The sequence below is a fragment of the Candoia aspera genome, chromosome 1, assembly GCF_035149785.1.
Source record: "Candoia aspera isolate rCanAsp1 chromosome 1, rCanAsp1.hap2, whole genome shotgun sequence".
Lineage (NCBI taxonomy): Eukaryota > Metazoa > Chordata > Lepidosauria > Squamata > Boidae > Candoia > Candoia aspera.
The window spans coordinates 296,683,009-296,697,991 of NC_086153.1; the positions used below are offsets into that span (position 1 = coordinate 296,683,009).

The window sequence follows — 14,983 nt, forward strand, 5'->3', positions numbered from 1 at the left end:
ACAATACATCTCTGAAGAGTACCTGAATGCATATGCTTTATAGTACAAATACATAATGTGGATTGCATATTAAATTTTTTTATCAGTAGTGGAAAGGAGTATATTTCCTTCATTGCTCAGAATCAAAGGCATCTTGTAAAGCAGGAGTGGTCAACCCCTGGCCCGTAGATGGCAGGCCGCTGAGATACCTGTGAGCAGTTTGTTAAACTATGGCAACACCTTGAAAATTCTACAGTTGTTCTAAAAGGGGGTTCTAGTCTCAGAAGAGGGAGGTTTTTCTAATAAATAGCATTTCTAGTTATGCTACTGGATGGAAGATATCCAGTACAGTACCGCTTTATAAAAACCTGTTGATTTTTAGGACAATCTTAACTTTGGACCTCAACATCGAGGCAGTTGGTTGAGCATACCCTGTGTGCAGTCAGCTTTGCTCTCTGGAAATTATTTTGATGAATATGGCAGATAATTAAAATACAGTTGGTAGAAAAGTTCTATATTTTATTTAGGATTTTTTTGACAACATCCAATATGTAATATTAGGTCTTTTTCTTGATGTGTAAAGCTGGAAATCAAAATATCTCAACCCAGCCAATCTGAGTACCCTTGAACTTACTTTCCTGTTTTAATTCATTAACACTGTCAGTTGCAGCATCAAAAAAGCTGCAGCAACTATTTTAGACCAAGAAACTATCAATGTGCATGGCTCAGTTGAGTATACTGCTAATTAATTTGGGATGCACATTCATTTCTGTTGTCCCTTTGGATTCTAAAACCATAAAACTCATCCCATGAATCAGCCTGAGACAGAAAATCCTAATTTATTGATTCCATAATATCACATGCCCAACTATCCAAGACTAAGATTATCCCAGAGATTCAAAATCAGTTCATCATCTTCCAAGCAGCTCATCCCCAGAGGGAGCTAAAATGAGAAGATCTAAAACCACCAGTTTCCCAGTGTTTCATTAGTGAACTCTCCAAGCAAATCCAATCTGCCAATTAATATCATATCCCCTCCCTCTAAACCACTGTATGCATCTCATGATTTTTTTGTAAGTAAAGAGAGTTGCAAACGTCCTGTGAAAGTCTTCTTTCAGTTAATCCTGCCTATTGCATTTTAGTTACTTTCTCAAAGGACTTTACAAATGTCCATTGTTATTCTAGATCTCTTTAGGACAAGTCTTTTAAAACAGAAATCAGATAAGGGAGTATGACAAAACATAAACTTAATAACTACTAGCAACATTTTCATTTTTTCCATATCATTTTTTGCTAGACCTTTGCCTCTTGTGCACTGAGCTGCTCAGCTATTGTTGAGAACTAGGTGAGTAGAGATGTCCCATTCAACTCACTGCTTTCTGTAGCATCAGAGCAGAGCTGCCTTTTGCTTGGAAAGAGCTTAATGCCAAGCTCCAGGAACCTCTTTGTTGAAATGGAAAACTTTCCTTATAGTTTATTTAGGGAGTCATATTTTATTTAAAAGTGGGGGGTGGGGGGTGTTACCTTCAAGTCAGTGTTGACTCCTGGCAACTGCCTGGACAACTGCAGTCCCTGCAGTTTTCTTGGCAAGATTTTCAGAAGTGGTTTGCCACTGCCTTTTTCCTAGGGCTGAGGGAGTGACTGGCCCAAGGTCACCCAGCTGGGACCAGAACTCACAGTCTCCCGGTTTCTAGCCTGGTGCCTTAACCATTATGCCAAACTAGTTCTCTTAAAAAGTTTACTGAAACTTTTTGTTGTTAATGGTGCGATACAATATTACTCTTGTTAGGTATCCCTTTTCATTCTTTTCCCTTGACCCAAACTAAGCAAAGACAAAGACAAGGGAGGAGAAAGGCAGCAAGAGAGAGCAAGACTTAAAGAAATATGAAGTAGGCTACAAAAATATCCCAAAATGAAGTGGGATAAAATAAAATAAATACAGGATTCAAAGAATTCTAAAAATTGGGATAGGGTACAATTGAATTTGGTAGTAGGATTAGGCTTATCAAAAGTATTTCATTTCTTGAATGCCAGGACCAGTACAAAATGTATAATTTGTGACACTGATGTAATACCGATAGTATGTCTTAAATTTATGGTGAGACTGAAATATTTGAAGACTGAATTGGGAACAAGCACGTGATAAAAATTAGTTTAGCAGTTCTACAGCCTTTTTATATTTAAAAACCCCAATATCTATTCATTTTAAAAAAAATCAGGCTGCATTTGAGTGCAAAACCTTTTTAAAGGGAAAGACTTTCCTTTTGCTGCCTTTATGTAAGCAAAACCCTAGAGGTAACATTTGCTGCTTTCAAGGGGGAAAAGTTAGTGATGGAAAGGTACAGGTGAGGATAGGGAAGACAGAGAAACTCCTGATGGAGGCAGAATTTTAAAGAGATGCATTTAGAATCCAAAGCTTTCCACACGTAACTGCTTCTGCATTGGAGCCATGTGGTTTCTCATCTCACTAGCAATTCCCTGGCTGTCTTGGGAGCATCTTGCACTAGGAAAGGAGAAGTTTATGTCTAAGAAACTCCTAGGAGCACATAGAAGTTCTGCCAGTAGCCATGAGTTTGAAAGTAGCAGGAAGGATTGCAACAGCTAATGGATTGCAAAGGGGCTAATATGCTGTGCTAGAGAAATCTGAGGGGATAGAAATGATATCAGTCTGCAACCTGATATATGGCTTAGTGAGTAAGTGGTAGGATGGCTATATAAGTAATAGTTCAGACTTCATATTTAGGAAGCAGACTCTTTGCTTCCCTGAATAATCCATCTGTATTTCAGGTTCAGTATTCTTGTCTGGGTATATTGCTATTCCTAAAACAATTTGGAGTGGATCCAAGGAAGGGCAATGAAGATATTAAAAGGATTATAGGAAATATTTTGAAAGAAAGAAAAGAAAAGAAAGAAAATAGTGTCATGTTTAGATTTTGTAAGCCTATTCCATCAGACCAGAAATAGCAATAGAGATACCTTTATCAGTTCTTAGGAGAGCTGGATCAAATCTCTCTCATTTAACATCCTTGCTTAAGTAACCAGACACAAGCAAAATGCTTTTCTTTGTGGATGGGTCCTAGGATAAAAAGACCTGTCGTCCTTGTCTTACTGAGTAGTATTGAATTCTAGGTGCCTTTCTTATACTTGCATTCATTTTGCATTGGTCCAGCAGCAGAGCAAATGTGGGACGGTGTTTCACTTAAAAAAAAACCTGGCAGTTTTATTAGAATGATGGCTGCATTGAATATGGACTTTGTGGGATGGCCATAAAAGTATAAGAAGAGCTTTACGAGGATTATTTGTCAAGCATCAGGATGCACAGAGGAAGACAAAGGCTCTCCATTGTTGTTGGCCCCTTGCATATTTTTATAGTAATACTGCTTCTGAATGTGCAGGTTTTATTTAGCTATCAGGTCTAATAATTCTTGATATATCCTAATTCCATAATTTGTCTAAAAGGTTTTTAAAATTCTCTCATCCAGGGACCACCACATTTCAGGACAATGAATTCAATAGGTTCATTTTGCATTGGGTACTCCATTTTATTCCTTTCTTTCCTCACTTACTTTACTGAGCAGTTATTTTTTAAAAAGTGGGGAAAAAAAGAAAGAAGTCCCTTTGCACAAGGTTACAGTCTAAAAGACATCATGCAAAAGAAAAAAGTGGATGGGGAGGGAAGAGAGAAAAAATGAGCAACAGATAAATTACATTCTTATCAAACCAACTGATGGAATGACAGGGTGACAGATGCGGGAGAAGGAGATCTGGTCTGTCAGCAAAGCTGAGGAAACCATCTTCCTTTCCTTTTCTTCTTCTTTATCAGTCTCATGGAATTTTGTCTGCCCTGCATGTACTGCCATTCTGTGCCATATAGTGAACCAGCTGCATGGATTGCAGTGTTCCAAGCAAGGGCTGCATTTTCCTCTATTAATTATCTCCACAATATTCTTTATAATCTTCTATCATTTCCCCCTTTTTAAAATAAGCCCCTAGACACTATGCCTCCATTGTGGAGAAGACCCATGTGTTTGTTTTGTTTTAATTATTACTACAATCAGAAGAACTTTAAAAAGTTGGAAAGAGGCTTCTACGTTGGCTCTCCAATATGATTTCATGAAAGTTATCTGCATGCAGGTCTGCTGTGGTTATGATTCACCATTCTGGCTTTTAAAAATTGCATGAAGCTCTTAAAGCACTAATCATGCCAATTAGCCAGATAATTCTTATAATTCATATGGAAAAAATATTATATGGGAATTTGCAGAGATGGGTGCAGCTAGCAGAAATGGTCAAATCCTGCTGCAGTATGTACCACAGTGATTTCAGGGATGTTAGCTGAGGATGGGCACAAGTTACATTCATCCGCATCTAAGTCCCATACATATAGAGGAGCTAGGCAGACATCTGTTGCCGTGTCTGCTCTGTTCTTAGAGATTTAGCAGCTGTTTTTTCTGACTATATATTTCTTTCTAAAAAGATATAACAGAAGAGAATAGATATCTGAGATCATGGGGTAGTATTATAAAGACATAGAGAGGAAACTGAAAAAAGATAATGTTTATGTGATGCCCTGGTTAGAAACCCATTTGTTTGTGCTGTAGTTAGGAATGTATATTTTTTTTCTGGAACTATCTTACATCATTTAGAAATCCAGGGACAAATGAATCTGGTAATTTTCATTTCTTTTAGTTTTTCCAATATTCTTCTGTCACATTTCCACATCAGTTTGTTGTTGTTGTTGTTGTTATTTTGATAATGTCCATATGAATGGTCATGTGCATTTTTAGCATGTTTTTATTATTTTGCCCAATTTATTAAATTTTTCAAGCCATTTTTCCCAATGCAATTTTGTATATTGTTTTCTTTAATAAGTATAGTTTTTAAAGGAAAAACGTATTTCAAATAAATCTTGAGTGATAACTATATTTTGGTTATATATTGGTTGGGGAAGTTTAGGGATGACAAATCTGTCAATTTCAGTGCTTCAGTTTTATTAAGTTTAACATTTATTTATTTATAGATCCAGTGTACAGTATATGGATGCCCAACTTACAGTGCGACTGAATCCATTTTTCTCCCCCATTCCATAGATTTAACACGTTAGCTAGGCTGGATCAGAAAGTATGCTGGTAGAGGTTGTATTATTCAGTAGTCAGAATAGGATCTACTTGGACTAGATATTCCATCAGCTAATGTTTTTTTCTATCCTTGCAACCCACAGGCTGCTAGGCAGAATGTCCACAGATGAGCGGCACCTGACCTCCAGTTGTGGATCTTTCATCAAGACTGAGCCATCCAGTCCATCCTCTGGGATTGACGCCATTAGCCACCACAGCCCTAGTGGCTCATCTGATGCCAGTGGTGGTTATGGCATCACTATTGGTGGCCATCCTAATGGCCTGGACTCACCACCCATGTTCGGCAGTGCAGGGATTGGTGGTGGGCCTTGCCGCAAGCGATATGACGACTGTGCCAGTGCTATTATGGAAGATTCACCGACTAAATGCGAGTATATGCTCAACGCCATCCCCAAAAGGCTATGTCTAGTGTGTGGGGACATTGCATCTGGATACCACTATGGAGTGGCCTCTTGTGAAGCATGCAAAGCCTTCTTCAAACGAACAATTCAAGGTAGGGGCCTGGGAGAGAGAATGCAAGTGAAATGGTTATCTGAAACACTGTTTTTGTTAGCTGACGCACAGAACCCATTGTAGGGTTTTACCCAGGAACTGAAAAGGGCTAATTATGTTGAATATTCAGGGGAGATTAGGGCTGAAGAGCGAGCAATGTGAATTTAGACAGCATAGGGTCACAATAAAGCCTGAACAGTCAGTACCATTTTGCTAACGTTAGCAACATTTTTCTTGTCTTATAATTTGGCACAAAACCCTGAGTGAATTTTCTGAATCCTGGCAGTAAATAACTTGGCTTATTTCAGTTTTTTGCATCTCTATGTAAATCAGATTATACGATTTCTATACTTGTTTGCTCATTCACACAGTCTAACATGTTTTAGAAAATAAAGTTCTCTTCAGTGATAGAAATAACATAAACCATATTTATAGTTGGAAAAACAATACTGTGAGTTATAAAAGACCAGGTTAAAGATATCTATTTTACCTCCTTTCAAAATGTTAAGGGTGAGAATTAGTAATCAAAGAAAAAGCACTCCAAAATTTGGAAGTAATACAAGAGTAGCTCCACTGTGTCAGGCCAGAAGAACTATCTGTTTTTGTGGGTGGAAGATGTATTCAGAGAATGAGATGGTACAGCACCTTCCAGAATGGGGTCTAGAGAACTCCCTTGGGCTATAAGGTATTCTCATTTAAGGATAAATGGGCTTTCAACCTATTAAGCTCTCAGCTGCAAATTTTGAGAATTTAGATGTTTGGGGACTTTAATTTGTATAAATCTGTTGAGTACCAAAGATGTCACTAAATGTTTCTCCTTCAGAAGTGGATGTTTAACTCTCTTGTTAACAATGAGAAAGTTGAATTAAGCTTTCATCCTGCAGATTCAAGCAGTCTTTCATTCAGTTACTGTTGCTTCTCTAAGAGAGAGAGAAATACCCTTAGACTACTACGGAAAATTTCTGCTTTTGAAAATAAACGTATTTTCTGTGGTATTAAGCTACCAACAGGTTTTTTGTGCTATAAAGCTCATGCCAAACTAAGAAACTGGTAATATTTTTACAGAGTGATTCAGATTAATAGCTGACATTACAATAATAAAATGTAACTTATAGGGGCATCCTGGGGGGGATCAAGATGGCAGCCACAAGATGGCAGCCACAAAAGCTGTATCCTCTCTTACATGTGTTACAATGCATGCTAAAAAGGGCAGGGTTTTGATCACATGGTTGTGGCTGCTATCTTGACTGTTTTTAACCATTCCTGTAGACATCCCAGTAAGTTAACTACTGGTCCACTGCCTATGTATTATTGTGTACAGTCATTCTTATATCCAAATAAATAGACGTTCGAATTCCACTTCTTCTTTTTTTTAACAGACCGTGATGGTGACCATTTTCTAATTATATCACATAATATAACTATTGTACTAAATCTCTTATATGGAAGAATCTGTTTCCTCCATATTCTATTGATTGTAACGAAACTGTCAGAAGTAACTAACCACTAGTGAAAACCATATGTTGAAGAAATACGACATTTTGCTTTACTTTCTCGCTGCTTTTAGTTCTTAAGCATGTATCAAACAAGTAAAATATACTTGTTCAACAGATAGAAACTGTATTTGTACCAGTTGAGCTGACTTTGACAGATCACATTCAGTTTCCCTTCTATAACATAAGAAAAATATTGATCTTGCATCAAAAGAAAAAAATTATAAAAGATTATAAGGGTATCTACCTGAAAAGTGCTAGAAGGTTTAAATCTTCATTTCAGAGAATGTCCATGCTGCAAAAATCACTGGGTTTTATTGACCTTATTATGGTAATATAATGTGATAAACAGTAATCATTAATCTGCTATTCTGTCAGTTTACCAATCAATACATTTCAAGCTACAAAGGTATATCTGCTTCATTTTTCAATATGTGTGTATATCAATACTTTACATATAGACTCTTTTTGTTGTTGTTGTTGCCCCTTTGAGTCAGTGTTGACTCCTGGTGACTGCTTGGACACGTCCCTGCAATTTTCTTGGCAAGATTTCAGAAGTGGTTTGCCATTGCCTCCTTCCTAGGGCTGAGAGGAAGTGACTGGCCCATGGTCACCCAGCTGGCTTTGTACCTACAGCAGGACTAGAATTCAGGGTCTCTTGGTTTCTAGCCTGGTTACTTAACCACTAGACCAAACTGGCTCTTATGTAGACTCAGTGTATTATAATATACGTCCCCTTATCTACAGGTTTTGCACACCAGCAGAGTCTGAAATGGAGAGTATTTTGCATTCACTCCAAAAACTATCTTGACTCCTGTAAAGCGAAATGAAATAGACATGTGAAAAGAAAACTGACTTTGTTTTCACCTTTTGCTGCTAAGGGTGTTCAAATCTGACCAAACTTTGCAGAGGGTAATTCTGTATGGGCTTGAGTAGGGTAGATTGCTACGCTCCTTCATCCAATTGATTTTTTAGTTACCTTCCTTTATGACATGCAAATCAGCATTTTCTATATTCTGTGCAGAGGAAGCTAGGCAGTGTGGGTTCGTCAGTATATTCTGTTGAAAACATAGAAATAAATATCTTTGTGTTGTGTAGCTTTTTGAGAGCAGAGCTACATGTCAGATGTAATTGCCAGGATAAACAGAGGGATGTAGCTTTTTCTAAACGCAGTTTAGGGAAAGTTCTTCAGTGGCTTCTTGTTCCATACATGATTGAAAGAACACCTGCTATGTGGCTTCCAAAACTTTTTTGTCACACATGTTGATTGGATCCTGCAAATGCCTGAGTTTTTTTTAACATTCATGCAGGCTTAGAATAAGCAACAGCACTGAGTTAGAAAAATAAACAACATGTGATGGTTTTATCATTTCAATCAGTGTTTTTTTACATTTCATTTTCTATGGAATGATGCTTTAATGTTTAATGTTCACACATTAATACATTTTGCATTTGAAAGCATATTCTGATCTTTGTTTTGGAGAGGCCATACTTGCAAAGGGACAGCTTGGATAGTGTTTCTTCTCTGCAGCCACAGTGGCAATTACAATGGATTAATGGAATCTTCAATACTCTGCCTCTTCACAGGAACAGAAAAATGTGCATTTACCATTTTATTTGAATTTCATAGCTGTAGTTGTATGATCTATCATTCCAGCTTAAAACAGAAAGAAATTGTATTTCTTTTTCTGGTTTTGTCTGTCAGTTTTTGTTTTGGTCGTTTGTATTTTTTTCTATTTCTTTCTGTAAAACTTGCTTGGCTAAAAAGAGATTTCTGAAAGTTGTAATCGCAACATAGTCCAGAGACACCAAGGTGGGAGGCAGCCATTTCTTTTTAATGATCACCCACATCCATGAACACGTAGAATTGCTAGGTGTTTCAGTTGCTAAAATATGTACCCATCAGTTACACTCGGTATATTTAAAATGTGAATTTGGTGGGTTTAAAACATATGCATGAATATTGGAATTTGAGAACAAACACGGAGTTATTACTATTCAAAATCTAACAACAACAACAGCAACAACAAAATTATTCCAGCATATACCCTATAAGGAATGAATTTTTTTTCATACTCTTCCCTTATAATTTTTTAAAATGAAAAAAGAGGCCTTTGATATTGAAATACTAAATTGCCAAAGAGCTTACGCAGTTTGAAAATTCCCTTTCCCTAAAGCCTGATGGATCAGTTTATTTCTAATAAATGTCATGCTTGCATGTTTATTTATAAATCCATTATTTCCCCACATCTGCTAACAATTCACATGAAAGTTGTATTTCAATGTATGTTTTTGAATGTATTTTCTCCCAAATATGCTTCTTTAAATGTATTTTCTTCCCAAATATTCATTTCTAAACCTCTCTTGATTATGTGCCATCAAATTATTGTTGACTCTTAGTGACCATAAAGATAGATTTTCTCCATGACAATATGTCTCTAACCTGATCTTTCAGGTCTTTCAACAGGGCACTCATTGCCACTGAAACTGAGTCCATCCACCTTGCTGCTGGTCATCGTCTTTTTCCGTTCCTTCTACCTTTCCAAGCATTAGAGCCTTCTCCAGAGAGCTAAATCTTCACATAATGTGCCTGAAGTAGGATAATTTGAGCATGGTCATTTACTCCTCAAGTGAGAACGCTGAGTTGATTTTGTTCAATAATCTATTTATTTGTTGGACAGTCTTGGCTGTCCATGGTATTCTCAGGAGTCTTCTCCAACACCAAAGTTCAAAAGTGTCAATACTCTTCCTATCCTGCTTCTTCAAAGTCCACCTTCCCCTTGCATAGAGTGTCACAGAGAATACCATGGTTCCACGATTCTGATCTTTGTAGGTACAGATACATCATGGCATTTGAATATATTTTCCAAGGCCTTCATAGCTGCTCTACCAAGTGTTAATCTGTAGCATATTTCTTGACTGCTTGTTCCTTTACTGTTGATGTTTGATCCTAAAAGGCAGAAGCTATCCACCACTTCAGTATTTTCCTTATCAATTCTAAGGCTGGTTGTTCTACCTATTGTCATTAGTTTGGTCTTCTTTATATTTAATTTTAGTCCCATTTTTTCACTGTACTCCTTGACTTTTATTACTAGGGCTTGCAGATCCTTTGCATTTTCGGCTATCTGGGAACTGTTATCAGCATAGCACATGTTACTGATGTTTCCTCCTCTGATTTTAAAACCACGCTCATGTTCTTCCAATCCAGCTTCCCTTAATATATATTCAGCTTATAGGTTGAATAAGTAAGTGAAAAGTGTACAGCCTTGTCACACTTCTTTGCCAACCTCGAGCTAGTCTGTTTCATTATGTTCTGTCAGTACTGTGGCTTCCTGGTTTGTATATAAGTTTCTCATGAGGACAATGAGATGTTCTGGGATTCCCATTTTTCTGAGCACATTCCACAGCCTGATGTGATCTAAACAATCAAAGGCCTTTCTATAATTGATTATGACTTCTTTTTGGTATTCTTTGGCTTTCTCAATTATCCAGCATGCATCAGCAATACTGTCTTGGGTTCCTCAGCCTTTTCTAAAGCTAGTGTCCTGTTCAGACTATGAGGTGGCCAGACAGGGTTATAATCAAAACCACTCTTTATTAATACAACTGTTTACAATAATAAGTCCTTGTGATCAATGAGGTAGGCTGCTTCTGTTGTGACCTGGGCAACTACGGGAGAACCGGCAAGGTTGCAGGAGGAGACTTTAGCAAAACAGCTAGGCAGGATTCGCTGACCGGAGCTGGGAAACTGGAAGAGGCTAGGGCATGTGGCAAAACTGGAACTGGAGGTGAGTGTCCATGATCTGCAACACCACCTGAACTAGACTGACACCTGGAAGCCAGGGGAGACCGAACTGGAACCACCGGGCAAGGCTTGGCTCTGTAGGCAGGACTGGACTAAACTGGACAATCCGGGCTAGACTGGGTACACTGGGCTGAAGACTCAGGACAAGACTGATAACTTGAAACAAGGCTAGACTTGGCCAGAGATTCTGGGTTAGGCTGGGAGCTTGGCACACAACTAGGCTGGACTGAAGGCTCTTGACTAGGCTGGGAGCTTGGAACATGACTGGACTGGACTGCAGATCCTGGACAAGGTTGAGAACCTGGAGCACAGCAAGATTGGCCTGAAGTTCCTGAACAAGGCTGGTGATTGAAGCATGACTAGACTGGACTGAAGATCCTGGGCAAGCCTGGAAGCTGGAAGCATGACGAAACTGGACTGGAGATTCTGGGCAAAGCTGGAAGCATGATGAAACTGGACTGGAGATCCTACGCATGGCTGAGAGCTAGGAACAAGGCTGGGAATGCGCTTGGAACATGCAGAATGGTGGCGGTGAGGTCCAAAGCTGGATGCTAGGCTGAGGTTGCTGGATTTGGCAGGGAGAAGATTCTCTGTGGCAGCATGTGCAGAATACAGGTCCTCTATGATAGGAAATGCAGGCGCTGAGTTTCCTCTGGCTACAGATGAGGTTTCTGATGCAGGTAAGGACTCTTCTGCTAGGGCTGTGAGCTCGAAGGATCGGTTGTCTATGATAGGAAATGCAGGTGCTGTGTTTCCTCTGGCTACAGATGAGGTTTCTGATGCAGGTAAGCACAATTCCTCTGTGCCTGTGAGCTCAAAGGATCGGTTGTCTTCGGCAGCTTGCTCTTTGCACATCTGCCTTTTATGCTGATCCCTTGCATGCCTATTCCCCTCTGCAGCCAATTGGGCTGCCTTCTCCTTCGTGCACTTTTCTGCACGCCTTTCCCACATGCTGATTGAGGATTCAAATCCTCCGAAGACTGGCCAATCAGCATCTGTAACTTCTCCCGTCCTGCTGAGTCACTTCTGGGTTTTGCTTTCCCGGTTTCTGCCTGGTGAGTTTCTGTTTCCCCTTCTGACTCAGAAAGAGTTTTGTTTTCTGAGTCAGAAACTGGCTGAAACCTCACAGCTAGTTTGAACATCTGGCATCTCTTTTTCCATGTTGGGCTCTAATCTGCATTGGATGATCCTAAGCATTATTTTGCTAGCATGTGAAATTAAGGATATTGTACAATAGTTTGCACACTCTGTTAAGTCTCCTTGTTTTGGCATTGGAATGTAGACTGACCTCTTCCAGTCAGCTGACCCGTATGCTGTTCTCTAGATTTGCTGGCATAGCTTGGTTAGAACCTTGACTGATTTTCTTTTGTTGCTTGCCATATTTCTGTGGCTATTCTATCAGTTCCTGTAGCCTTCTGACTTGGTAATGACCAGAGTGCTGATCTAACTTCTTTTAAATGTACATATAAAATCCATTTAAATCAGTTTGAGTCAGTAACTGTATTGCAAAATCAAGAAGATATCTACATTCTGGACTGCATATTAATCTGAGAGTTGCATATTATATTGGACTATCATATCAAATATGTAATGTAAGGTAATAAATTGAGAACTTCCTTTAGAATCTCTTTGGAAACTTCAACCACACCACAGCTTCCAGTCCCCATCCTTCATGAAGTAGTTTGAAAGAGATTTGTGTTTGTTTTCACTTACGCTTACTTTGAAAACATGTAGGAACCATAATTTATGCATAAGAAAGTGTACCCCCATCTTCAGTCTGTACACCAAGCCACAATAGACAGTTCAAAGTTCCCTCACTTCCATTTCACAGAAAAAGGAAATAAAATAAATTGCTAGAATCCTTCCTCTGCCCCCCACCCCCTGGGTACCCTTTCTGTTCATGCTATATTTGGTTATTTGCAAACAAATCTGAACAATTGCTCTGAGGAAAAGCTTTGTGCCTGCAAAGTTGCCTTCTTTGTTTAAAATCCTTGGAAGTCATGAAGGTGAAAGATCAGCACGTTGGCCTTTTTGTAGTCAGTTACTTTCTCCAGGATTCCACGCAGTTTCAGTGGCTGAAGTAGGCGAAAAGTGGAAGATACATTCTGAACAATATCTACAAAAAAGCCTCAGAAGCAGTATCCTGGAACTCAGAAAGGAGGTCTGGTTGGCCAAGAGTTTTCACTCGTGGGAAAATAAATTCAAGTTCTCCAGAAATGCACTGCTGCAAAAGGAAAGGCCAGCTTTGCTTCAGTTTCAGATAAACCAGTACTAGAAAAAAAAAAATCATCCTCAGCTCTCAAACAAATATTGAACCCTGAGCAAGATTTAGAGCTGGGCCCAAGAATATAGGGGGCCCACCGTTCAAGAAAGGTGATGGAAGAACTTGCAGAGCTTAGTGCTAATAGTATGCTGAAGGCTGCCAGCTGGTAAAAGTCTGCCATAGCGCATTATATTTTAAGAGGAAGATTTCCTCAAAATGTATGCATCAAGCAGCTGATTCAATCTGATGCTCCCTTTTTAGGTGCTTAGCCAATAAGGCATTAAACCATGAATAAGCCCACTCCATTGCCGTTTGGGTGCCTTGCCCCCAACCATCTGATTTTCCTGCCCCATAGTTTTTAGACTCATTTTTTTAGATCCTGCTGACCATCAAGGAGAAGACAGGGGAAGAGGAATGGAGAAGAGTCATTGGTGGTCAAGCTGCAATGCCAATGACAGCTGAGGGAGAGGAAAAGGAAGCTGCATTGGCAGCACTGCTGACACTGCCGTCTAAAGCAGATGTGGGGAAGGGCCTCCCAGAATGTTTTTGCCCAGACCTTCCTTACATCTCATGACACCCTTCCTTTGGGTCAACTCTGTATGGTATCTTCAGAAACATAAAGACGGAGACAGCAGGCGAATTCCCACACCAGCATAGAGATCCACAGTTAGCCCTGATGAGTCAAAATAGCAAGACATGCATCATGACATGACAATGCAAGCTATGCCTCTTCATACCTGTGTTGTGAAATTGCACACAAGCCCTTCAGAGTGAAGTTTGCATTGCCATGCAATGCTTCATCACTTGCCTCCCTGCCCTTCTCTTTCACCCCAGTGGATGCCTCTGCACATCGCTATATTTCCCAACCTTTTGGGTTAGGTCTGCAAGCCATCCATGCTTACATAAAAGTCAAAGACCCAGAACAGACAATTTAGACACTAAATTCAGACCCCTGTTCAGTGTAGAAATCATAATAAAGCACCCCTGACAGAAGGATGCCCTGTAAGCAGATCCAGTGAATTTGTGTGCAGCACCTCTTTTACTAATTGGTTTTGCTCTTGAACTGCTCTTATTGTTAGAAAAAATTTTCTAATGTTCAATCAAAATCTGCCTCTCTGTAGCTAAGTCCGTTATTCCATGCCCTGCACTATGGGGTAATGCTTTTTTCTCTGTGGCATTCTTTCTGGCATTTGGAAAGTGCTATTATACCTCCACTCAGGAGTCTTCTCTCATGGGCAAACATAGCAGTTCCCTTAATCTCACCTCATAAGATTTGGTTTATAATCCTCTGATTATCCACATGGCTGTACTTTGTAGTTGGTCCAGTTTGCATGAATTCTAAAGTGTGGTGGCCAGAACTGAGTACAGTGCTCCGAAGTGAGACTGATCAATGCTAAGTAAAGGAGAACTATTACTTTCTGCAATTTATATAGAACTTATGCTTCTGTTGATACAGTCCAAAATTGCATTTGCCCTTCTTGCAACCATGTCACATCTACTTGCATATATTAACTTTCAGATCAAGTCCAATTCAAAGATCCCTTTCCTGCATACTATTATCAAGCCTTGTATTCTTAATTCTATACATGTTTATCTGATTTTTTCCCTAAGTGAGGCACTTTGCATTTGTCTCTATTAAATTTCATTCTGATATTTTTAGCTCTCTTCTGTAACATAAGAATAGCATGTTGAATTTTATTTTTGTCTTCAAGGATATAAGGTATCCCACCCAGTTTTGTTTCATCTGAAAATTTGATCAGTATTTTTTCTACCTTTCTCTCCAGGTCATTAATAAAAATGTTGAACAGTGCCA

At 39.1% G+C, this 14,983-nt stretch overlaps 1 protein-coding gene across 3 annotated transcripts in view; it reads left to right on the top strand.

The window, feature by feature from the left end:
- The first annotated feature begins 5,200 nt into the window (after positions 1 to 5,200).
- The window catches only part of ESRRB (estrogen related receptor beta), a 59,573-nt gene continuing 49,790 nt past the window's right edge, over positions 5,201 to 14,983 (top strand). For 2 of the 3 annotated variants that reach the window (XM_063290144.1, XM_063290145.1), the window contains exon 1: positions 5,214 to 5,610. In XM_063290144.1, coding sequence (XP_063146214.1) covers positions 5,214 to 5,610 — 397 coding nt within the window. Of the gene's footprint in view, positions 5,611 to 14,983 lie in introns of all 3 variants that reach the window. The other variant, XM_063290143.1, reaches the window with a different exon arrangement.